Source organism: Prunus dulcis, chromosome 7 (genome assembly GCF_902201215.1).
Source record: "Prunus dulcis chromosome 7, ALMONDv2, whole genome shotgun sequence".
Lineage (NCBI taxonomy): Eukaryota > Viridiplantae > Streptophyta > Magnoliopsida > Rosales > Rosaceae > Prunus > Prunus dulcis.
Genome location: NC_047656.1, coordinates 6,192,096 through 6,203,595, shown reverse-complemented (window position 1 = coordinate 6,203,595; position 11,500 = coordinate 6,192,096). Strand labels below are relative to the sequence as shown.

The 11,500-nt window shown below is 42.0% G+C and overlaps 1 protein-coding gene across 1 annotated transcript; it reads left to right on the top strand.

Moving 5' to 3' along the window:
- The first annotated feature begins 348 nt into the window (after positions 1 to 348).
- On the top strand, positions 349 to 2,285 carry LOC117635261. The gene is made up of 3 exons (XM_034369609.1): positions 349 to 566; positions 1,197 to 1,404; positions 1,782 to 2,285. The coding sequence occupies exons 1-3, from the start codon at positions 349 to 351 to the stop codon at positions 2,283 to 2,285; spliced, it is 930 nt and encodes a 309-aa protein (XP_034225500.1).
- Positions 2,286 to 11,500: the final 9,215 nt, after the last annotated feature.

Below are 11,500 nucleotides of genomic sequence, written 5' to 3'. Positions count from 1 at the left end.
TCAAGTGCTGAAGAAAAGCAAACAAACACTGTTCCACCCTATAAATCAGGCAGATCTAAAGGGAGTAGAACAACCAGATCTCGTTTCTAGCGGTCGAGCAGGATAGAAAGGAAAGGGAATAGCTATCCTCTTATAGCAATCATAGCATCAAGACCAAGTCAAGGGAATCCGTCCGGAGGTCTCTCCTAGGAATGATGGAAACCCGAAGAGGACGTAGAGTTAATAAGCTTGGATCCTGACTAGTAAGATAGAAAAGCGCGGATTGACTTGCGCTTGGGCCAAGACGAGTAGGTGGAGCTGAACTTCCTTCAGAACAACAAAGACATGTTCACATGGTTGCCGTTTAACATGCCCGACATCAACCTGAACATCATCTGCCGCTGTCTCCATCTCAACCCAGCCAATAAGCTTGTGGTGCAGAAGAGACGCAACTTCGTTCTCAAGCGGGTAGCCATTATTGAGGCCGAGATCGACAAGCTCCTAGCGGCAGGCTTCATCAAAGAGGTCTCCTACTCGAAGTGGCTAGCCAACGTTGTTCTGGTGGTAGAACGAGAAAATGGCAACTGGTGAGTTTACATCGATTACACCGACCTCAACAAAGCATGCCCTAAAGACAAATTCCGTTGCTAAGAATCAACCAGCTCGTAGATTCAATTTCCGGCAATCAGCTACTTAGCTTCATGGACGCCTACTCCAGCTATACTCAAATCCCGTTGCACAAATATTTGGTGCTTCATGATGCATGAAGATGACAAGGAAAAGACCTCTTTCATCATAAAAATAGGTACATACTGCTAAAAAGTCATGTCCTTTAGGTTGAATAACGCTAGAGCAACCTATCAAAGGCTAGCGAACAAAATTTTCAATGAGCAAATCGGCAAGACTATGGAGGTCTACGTAGACGACATGCTAGTCAAAGCTCCCAAGCTAGCAGACCACATCAAGAATCTTACCGAGGCATTCAGCCTACTCTGAAAATACAACATGAAGTTGAACCCGAGCAAATGCACATTTGGAGTCTCGTCCGGCCAGTTCCTGGGATGCTTAGTCACCCAAAGAGGAATTGAGGCACATCCGAATCAAATAAAGGCTATACTCAACATGAAGTCACCTGCCACAACAAAGGAGATACTAAGTCTAAAGGGTAGAGCGACAGCTTTCAACCAATTCCTCTCAAAATCTATCAACAAGTGCAGGCCATTCTTGGAAGCCTTGAAGAAAGGACACAAAGACAAGTGGGATGACAAGTGTGAAGTAGCTTTTCAAAACTTGAAAACCTACCTGACTTTACCTCCCATACTCTCAAAACTGATACCATGCAAAGACTTGTACATCTACCTGGCGGCGTCCGACTTAACTGTCAACTCAGCTCTCATCCGAGAAGAGCTGGGGGCACAACATCCGGTATTATACACTTCAAAAGCTCGCCTTGATGCAAAGACCCGCTATCGAAAAATGGAGAAGCTCATTTTTTTTCGCTTGTGGTTTTCGCGAGAAAACTAAAGCCCTACTATCAAGCGCACCGGATAATTGTTATAACAGAATTTCCTTTGAGATCGATGCTCCACAGTCCCGACACTTCTCAGTGACTCATGAAATGGGCTATCGAACTCAGTTAATACGACCTCCTTTACCAGCTGAAGACTACTATAAAAGCTTAGGTTGGATTTTGTGGTAGAGTTTACTCCGACAGTCGAAGAAGAGAAGTTGGTCACGAAATGCAAGGAAAAAGTAGACGATACCTCCCCTACCGTTCAAACCTGTGTAACTACATATAGCAGTTGCATGTAGACGGAGCATCAAATCAAAAGGGAGCAGGGGCAGATGTCGTCATAATTATCCAAGACGGAACTTTGTTGGAACAAGTCATCACACTAGGCTTTCTAGCTTCAAACAACGAGGCAGAATATGAGGCATTGCTCGCTGGACTATGCGTAGCAAAGGAGCTAACAATCAAGAAGCTAGCCATCTACTCAGATTCCCAGTTGATCATGAATCAAGCCTCAGGTGAATACATGGCGAAGCACCTAAGGATGATCTTGTACCTTGACAAAGTCCAAGAGCTATTGAATGCGTTTCCTACCTTTACCATCCAACGAGTACCCTGGGCAGAAAACGCGCATGCAGACGCATTGCCAAGCCTAGGATCAGCACTGGATATCCAGTTCAGACGCTTCATTCTTGTCGAACACCTTGACCTACCAAGCAATGAAGAAATAGAGCTGATAGACACAATGCAAATTGACGAGGACCCTAACTGGCAAGATCCTGTCTCAACTTCTTGATGAATGAAAACCTACCATTGGACAAGTTTGAAGCTAGAAAGGTCCAGCAGAAGGCCGCGAGATACTAGATGCCCAGTAACAAGCTCATCCGCAGATCATACTCCAGCCCTCATCTCACCTACATAAAGTATCCTCAAACACTTAAGGTTCTCTGCAAAATTCATAAGGCAGGTCACTCGCCCAGAAGGCTCTAAACATAGGCTACTACTAGCCTATCATGCGACACGACTCCATCGAATATGTCAAGAAATGTGATCGCTGCCAGCAATATAAGCCGATCCTTAACCTGCCTGCCGAAGTCTACCATCTGCAAAACAGTCCATGGTCATTCATGCAATGGGCCATTGACCTAGTGGGTTTCTTGACACCAGCACCTGCCAAGAAAGACATGATGATCGTCGTCACCGACTACTTCACTAAATGGATCGAGGCCGAAGCTCTATCATTTACCAAGGTAGCCGATGTAGAGCGATTTATCTGGAGAAACATCATCTGCCGGTTTGGCTGGCCACAGTCACTGGTTACCGATAATGGCTCACAGTTCATTGGCAAGCAGATCATCGCAAAACAGTCGCCCATAAGGAGCGTCCTAAAGGAGATGCAAGGCGATGACTAGAAGAGTCTTTCGAGAGACACATCCCGCAAAGAAGCATCCTAAGGGAGACGCAGGGTGCGCTAAAAATTTAGCAAAATGTCTCCATTCTTTCTGATGGAGGTATCCAGGTTCCTATCAGTTTCCTAAAGGAGGCAGAATAGTCACACAGTTGCCCATAAGGAACCTCCTAAAGGAGACATAGAGCGATAGCCAGAATCGTCATTCGGGAGACGCAGCTCGCAAAGCAGCGTCTTAAGGGAGACGCAGAGTGCGCTAGGAATTTCTTAAAAGGAGGTCTCCATGCTTCCTACGGGAAGTATCCAGGTTCCTATCCATTTCCTAAGGGAGATAGGATAGTCACACAATTGCCCATAAGGAGCGTCCTAAGGGAGACGCAAGGCGACCACTAGAAGCATCCTATGGGAGATACAACCCGCAAAGAAGCATCCTAAGGGAGACACAGGGAGTGCCAGGAATTTCCTAAGGGAGGTATCCAGGTTCCTACTCATTTCGTAAGGGGGGCAGGATAGTCATGCATTTGCCCATAAGAAGTGTCCTTCGGGAAATACTTGCCAACTTCCTAAGGGAAACTATCCTATAGGATATATAGAGCACGCTCGGAGTCCCTCAAGGGGGACCCTGGCACTCATAAGTCTCTAAAGGGATATGTGCAATCAAAATACAGGCTAGTTACTCAAGCTGTTCACAAGTCAATATGCAAATTGAAGTTAAAAAAATAACTAAAATTTTCATAACAAGCTAACCAATAGGCCAAGTTCAACAAAAAGAAGATGGTCAAACAAGACCAATTATTCTAAACAAGAAAGCAAACTAGAAAAGCTGAAAAGAAATAAAGAAGTCTTATATACTCCGAGACGCCTGCAGGAGACCTCTGATCTACAGCCTATTTGGCATCCACCTGATCAGCCACGCCTTCAACAGCTCCACCTGCCTGCTCCGCGAAATCTGCCACTATCTCATCAACTGCGTCCTCTGCTCTATCTTCTTCAGCTACCGCCTCTTCGGCCACCTGCTCTTCAATTACTTCCATGTTCACAGCATTAACCTGCTCACCTTGCACATGGAACAAGTCAGGGCAGAGCATCTTGATGTCTCCGTCTTCAATTGCATAGAAGGGAGCAGTCTCATCTGCGTTGTGCATGTAGCCCAACTTGTACGCATCTATGATGGTTTCGGACTTGGATTTTTCAGCAGACTTGTGGTGGATGCGAAGTCTAGCCAGGAGCTTGTCATAGTGAGGGAGATGTCAACATTCTTGTGCTCAAGACTGAAGTAGGCATCTTTTCGACTAGCCAAGTCAGCAGCAGAAGTGCTAAGCTCAGAATCTTTCTCGGCAAAGGAGCTTTTCAGCTCAGATATCATCGCCCTCAAATCAGACATTTTCTTCTCATAATGGATCTGCTCGGCAGAGAGCTTGCTAATCAATTCAGCATTCGTCTTCCCCAACTCACTTAGCTGAGCAGAAGATGGGGCAACAGCAGACGAGTTTCGGATAGTCTCAGCAACGAAAACTACTCCTTTTTGAAGCAGATGAAATGTTGCTTCCCTGTGTTTTTCTAAGGGAAGACTTGTGAAGGTATAAAGATCGCCAGCTTAACGGATATGATCAATCAAGTTGAACAGGTAGACGGGCTTGACATGAGGTTCACCTTCAGCAGATCAGACACATCTGCATCCCTTGTAAGATTGGACTTGTCCACCTTAAGATCAGCCACTGACATTGCAGAAGAACCCTTCACCTAGGTAGATGACTCTTTCACCTTCATAGCTAGCGCCATCCTCACCTCCAAGACCTCCCAGTTCGATCTCCATTCCTTGACTGGTGTAGACAACTATCTACTTCGAAGAGGAATACCAGCATCGCTTTGCCCCTCAGTAGGTGAACTAGTTCGCGAGCGGACCACTTCCCGGAGTGGATCACGGCTTCCAAGCTTGTTTGCAGGAGGCTTGAGTGGGACATTCTAAGTGTTTCGCATACCGCCAACCTTCTTGCTGATTGCGCCGACAGAGGTACTTAACCCTAGCAGATGAAGGGGGAGTAGCTCCTACTTATGTCTTCTCAGCAGAAGAGAGCCTTGGTCTCTTCTCAATGGAGATACATCTTTAGCCCATGAAGCCGCAGCTCCATTTCTTGAAGACTTGACATCAACCTTTCTCTTTGAGGGGGGTTCAGCAGAACACTCTTCCTATTCTACAGGCAGATCATCAAAGTCTGGAAGGTTCTGCTTTCATTCTCAACATCTTGGGCAGGGGGTAGATCATCAACCTCCTCCCAATACTCACTCAGTTGACGTGGCCTGCAACGCATGAGGCCCAGCATGATCCAACCCATTCCTGCGATGATAGGCAGCAGCTAGTCCATCTGTGCTCACCTGCTCCACCACAGCTGCTGCCCACTACCAGCCATCGCCTGTCACGATGACAACTAGCTAAGCTTCCCTCAGCTGGCCTTAGCCTCAAAAAAGAAGAGAAGATGAAGAAAAAGAATTATACGTGTTCGACTTACCTTGCGATGCATGGCGACTTCTCTTTTCAACAAGCAGTACAAATTCTCCAAAACCTCTCTCAAGCTAGAAAGTTGAGAAGTTTGCAATGTGAAGAAAAGTGAAGAGAAGCCCTGCATTTACACAAGTTAGGCATCCTAAGTCCAACTCACTGAAGGAAACCCAAGAATAGTCAAAAGCCCATTCCAATTGGGAACCCAATCTGCAAAAGGAGTCCAACTCACTGAAGGAAACCCAGACATAGTTGGACAACCCAACAATCAATCCACATCTCATACATGTCACCACGCGTCATGCAGAAGCTAGGGGGCATTTGTGAGAACCTAATTTTAGCAAACCCTAGGTCAAATATTTCCTTCCATTTAGGGATTATTTGATTTGGGGATTCTTGCCTTGATTAGGGATTTGATTCACATTAAATCTCTAATTGATTTAAATCTCCTAAAATCAGAAAAATAATTCCTTTCCCAACAAGGATTATTTTTCTCCAAGCCCTAACCCTACGAGGCTCTATAAATACGAGCCTATGCAAGGCATGGGGTAAGCCATTCAAAGCTCACAAAAACTCTATAAAAATCTCTTCCTTGCCTCCTCCTCTCTCTCTCTCTCTCTCTCTCTCTCTCTCTCTCTCTTTTACATAAGGCTCCGGCTGCCTGGTTTACACCATAAATACATCTCTATACCCTTCTTAGCTATTGTTTATCTACGAATCAATTGAACTAACTTAGGCATTGGAGGGCCTTTGGCCAACACCCCCCTGGATGTGGTCCTCTTATTTGAATTTATTTTGCAAGGAGAAGGAGACGATGAAGAGGAAGATAAATCTTAGAGAATATTCCCGTAGGACGAAAAAGCGCTCCAGGCAGCAACCTTTGAAAGAAGAAATAATGGTTCTTTGGTTGGGCAGTGCAGCAACTCACGTGGGCAAACTGTTAAAGGGAAGGAATGATGGCCTTTTGTCCAAAAAGAGGAAACGAGCAATGTGAAGCAGCTGGAAAGGACGAAAACGCGGGCTGCTGATGGAGTTGGAAATTAATTGTTACTTTTTTCCAAGTCTGATAAAGAAAAAAAAAGAGTTCTAAAGTCAATGATACACGACGATCATGCATGCAAAGATTTCCAAGTCAATTTGGGCTGCTGATGGAGTTGGAAATTAATTGTTACTTTTTTCCAAGTCTGATAAAGAAAAAAAAGAGTTCTAAAGTCGATGATACACGACGATCATGCATGCAAAGATTTCCAAGTCAATTTGAGTGAGTTGTGGAGTAAATAGTTGAACCCCACATCAGCACTTCCGCCAGATAATGACTTTGAAGTTGAAAGTAGCAATTTCAGTAACTACTAGACGTGGTCAGATAATATCACAATCTACCACATGTACTCTTCTCTCTTCTCTCTCTCTCTCTCTCTCTCTCTCTCTCTCTCTCTCTCTCTCTCTCTCTCCCCCCCACAACCCACCACCCTATCAACCTCCACACCCAGCCATATTCCCCAAACCAATACATAGACAACCTGGATGAGTTCATGGAGTCTAATTCTACTCACAATATTAAACCTAAATTGTTAAGTTGGGAACAATATATATTGGTGTTGGACTATAGATTACTAGTGGCCCTTGATAGTCTATTGTACACTACTTAACGTAAGAAGGTATTAAACACTAATTGATCTGACTATATATTTGCTACAAGTAAATGAAATCATATAAAAGACTTCCAAATTTGTTTTTGATGACGGTATTGTTACTTTGAACGATGAGGAAGAATATTTTGTACAAGGGTTCGATAGCAAATCCTTGTGAGGCAGCTTATCTCTAGGAAATTATATCAAGACTGGGAAGAAAAGGAAAGCATGAGGAACTCTAGTCTTTGTCTGCACAAAACCTTTTTGCCATCAAACTAGTTAAACCTTTTTGCCTAAAAGCTGTATTGATTTAACGTCATCTTCCTTACCAATATACATTTATGATATATAGAGTTTTATCAAGTCTGCAGTTTCCTTGAAAGAAGCATCTAACAAGACAAGCCACATCTCTTTCATATACCCTTTCATGCCACCCTCGGTGGTATATTTGGTGGAAATATTAGCACTGAAGAAGTATACAAGACAGGGTGACCTGAAAAACCTCAAGTTAGTTCTTTACAAATTGCCTACCTGGCCAAGACAGCTTAAATAGATAGAGACGGGAGCGAAAAAGCATGACAAAACTGTACAATTCTATTGAAAAAGCCTCAGTTGCAGGGGTTGACGACATAAAAGCTCTTGGTGGAACCGCATTTCGAATCACACAACAGCTAGGAAGGGGAGCAGATCCACTGTCCCAATTTTCAATGTCCCTCCATGTCCTTTCTCTAATTTTTTGACAAGTGTCTACCTACTTAACTCCGATATAACATCGTTAAGTTCTGATAAAATAAAATAAAAAATAAAAACTACAACACTCACTAGCCACCATAGTCTAAAATATTGATAGGGTAAATTACTCAAATAGTCCTCAAACTTATACATGATTTGCATTTTGGTCCCTTAACTAAATTATTCATTCAAATGGTTCATCAACTCTATATTATTCGCACCAGTGGTCCTACTGTCTAATTTTCTGTTAGATTTAACCTAATTTTAGGAAAAATAATGACCAATTTGCCTTTATATTTAACGGAAATATTGACAGAATGTAACAGTAGGACTAATGGAGAGAATAATATAGAGTTGATGGACCATTTGAACGAATAATTTAATTGAGGGACCAAAATGTAAATTGAGTGTAAGTTTTACGACCATTTGAGTAATTTACCCTCGAATGAATTATTGAGAATATTATTGTTTTTTCAGGTAAATGATATTTTGGAACGTATCCATTCACATATCATATAAATATCGATAATATTGACGATAATATTAGAAAATATCAATGTCGATAATTTCTCTTACACTTCAACAACATTTAGCCAAAATATCACTATAATATCAATAATATCGAGATGATGGAGACAATGAAAAATTTCAAAGAGTTATTTTACACTAATACTCCCTGTGGTTTTTTGTGTTTTCAAAAAACTCTCTCAGGTCTCAAAAATTACAGGAACACACTGTTGAGGCCCAAAAAATTCAAGGCTGGGCCCAAATATATTTCCGGCCCTGTACGACACCCAATTAGGGAGGAAGCCCGACTTGGGTACGCAAGAGTTCATCAAACGCACTAGCACGAGTTATGGTCCATGTGCCACACCAAGTAAATACGTAACCCGCGACACAGAAAGGTCGTGACAAGCCCGTAAAATATACTAGCTCTATGAACCCGTGCTTATTATCCTGTCAAGCGCCTTTTTGGCCCTGCCATAGCCCTTTACAATACAACAAAGTTCGAGCACAAGCACGCCAAATAACATGGAACGCCAAATGTAAAAACTTTATTTTTGCACCAAGCCACTCTACAAGCTTGAGTGGGCCCAAGCCACACAAATACCTGGGGCTTGCTGAGCGGGGTGTGATATGGATGGTTACGAGCATTCACAAGGCCCATTGATGAGCGAAGAAGTTGAAATTTTGGGCTGCTTGGGAGCACCAAAATTCGAGCCCATTTCTTGACCCCAAACATACGGGTAAGCATGAAAGAGAGAAAAGTGGCCCAGCACCTTAGTAAAAGTGGCCCAACAACTTGAAAAATATCTCAAGAAACCTCCAGCACATGACTAAAGCCAAATCCAAGACAAACCATCTTTAAAACCAGAGGATATTCACGTGAGCAGGCTGCTGGGAGTGAAACACCCTTCAGACCAGAACCTTTACCCACTTTTTTCCCCTATCAAATCTTGCCAGAAAATAAGGAAGGAAAGAAGGAGAGAGTGTTGCCAGAGATAGGAAGGTGCCACAGAGACAATTGCTGGAAGACTCTAGAGCTCCAAAAAATCTTGTCCCAGTGTGTTTGGATTAAGGAGATTTCATAAAAAGGGATGAATCGAAGGAAAAGAAGAGAAATGGAGCAGAAGACTTGGCAGATTTGGGGTGAACCAGCTAGGGTTTCTTGGGAAGAAGGAGCTTCCAACGCCTATAAAAAGGGACATCTCCTACCCTGCGAAACATCACATCCAGAGCGAGCAAGCATCCTCACTCACCGCTGGAACCCTTCGATTTCAAGCTCTGTTCTCCCATCTTCTTCCTTTTTCTCCGCTGGTAAACCATCCTAGAGCGTGACGAAGCTTTCGTCAAGCGGTTGGAAACTTACTCAAGCCACCCATTCTTCCACCCTCATCTTTAACCCTCTTCCCTCAACAAATCTTCCCAAACTCCCTCTCCCTTTGCTTTGAACCTCTGTTTCTCATGGAAAATCCAACCTCTCTATCTCTTATGCTAAATTCATGAATGCTCAGCTCCTATGCCACAAGCTTCTCAACCCAAGCCAAAATATTGATCTGTAAATAGTTGTTTGTTTTGTTGGTGAAAGAAACCAAAGTGTTTCCTAAGGCTCCATGAACCTTTCAAAGCACTCTTGGGGCCTGATTCTTGAACTCAGACACAGGGGCAACTCCACCCATTTACTCTTTACAGCAACCCAGACTTATTTGTAGTTGTTGGAACAAAAAAGCCCTTACACACCCCTTCAGGTTTTAGTTTTTTTTCACAAAATCTTTTTTCGTTGATTGTTTGTCCAAAAATTGATGATTTTATTGAAGAAAAAAAAACTTATGCAAATGACAAAATTAACCTCAATGAAGTATATGCAACCTAATCTCAAAGGCCAACTTTGCCATCTGGAGAATTTTTTATATAAAATCATCAATCTATGGATGAAAAATCAATGAAAATGAGTTTTGTGAAAACAATTTAAAGCCTCAAGGGGCGTTCTTGTAATGTCTAAAACCTCAAGGAGTTTCGCGAAAAAGCCGAAAACCTCAGGAGGTGTTAGTGTAAATAACTAAAATTTGAACCTTATAGGAATTCTATGTGGCACTAAGTCACTCATGTATCTTACCATGAAATGTATAAAGTGTAAAATATTGTAGTAAATTAATATAAATAAATGATTATGGTGTGTTTAATTTTCTTTCATTAATTACTACATATTTTCTACACTCGCAGTGTTTGTCAGCTCGCTATATAATCAACTTAAATCAGTTAAACCCTTCATGCAATGCATTTCCTTCCAATTTTTTGTGATAATATAATAGATAATTGACTAAATAAACATCCTCCAAAGTTTCAAGAAAAATTTCCAAGTTTTTCTTACAATTTTCGTGGTTTTTATTCAATTTTATCGATGTCAATAATATCGATAATATTTCAATATTTCCATCGAAATTTCTGTGTTTTTGGACTACCGATATTTCCTAAACCATTGATGTTTTAGAGCTTGCTTGCCACCACCCCCACTCCCCATCGGCTCCTGAGCCTTCCCCACTTCACCACCAGTAAACAATCTCAATCTTCTTTCTTTTTCTTTCTCTCCCTATTTAAACCCAAATTTCCACACCAGCTAGATATATATAATTATGGGCTTTTTGGAATAGAAGGGGGAACACATGAAGCCCCAAAGCGTCAGATGACGGCTCGGAGACCAAGGGCCAAGGGTTGAAAGAGATTTGTGACCAAATTGAGGGAGGGGAAGTGAGAGAGAAAAGCTAAAAAGAGAAAGGGCTGAGAGACAACAATGAGGTGCTCAGGGGAAGATTGTGTTGTACAAATAGCAACCTAAAAATTAAGCAATTATATGCACATTTTAAACTCGCAAGTTCACAAGATCAGACAAATAGTATGAAAAGCAAATACGAGATCATTCCTATGAGGATTGGATTAATATGTGCTCAAAATTAATTTTCTAAAACTACTAACTAAATGGCACAAACTAAGAATGCAAAAGTGAAAGAAAACCATTAAAAAAACTGATTTTCAAACCCTAAGATTTCTAATCAAAGTTAAGGTGCAATACACTAAGGCACTCGGTGTAAACAAGGTGTTCAAAAGGATGATTTTGAAAACTGAAAATATCGAAACAAAATATTAAGAACAGCATTTGATTAAAAATAGAATTGGATTGGGGTTAAACAATGAAAAAACTAGTTATGATTTCGATGTTCACCGCTAATCTTCTTTCTTAA

Bases quoted from the DNA above. Each gene is read 5' to 3' on its own strand.
- LOC117635261 (XM_034369609.1), top strand. From the start codon at position 349: ATGCCCGACATCAACCTGAACATCATCTGCCGCTGTCTCCATCTCAAC. The intron at 567-1,196 runs GTGAGTTTACAT...CAACAAGTGCAG, and splicing joins GAACGAGAAAATGGCAACTG to GCCATTCTTGGAAGCCTTGA. The intron at 1,405-1,781 runs GTATTATACACT...TACATATAGCAG, and splicing joins AGCTGGGGGCACAACATCCG to TTGCATGTAGACGGAGCATC.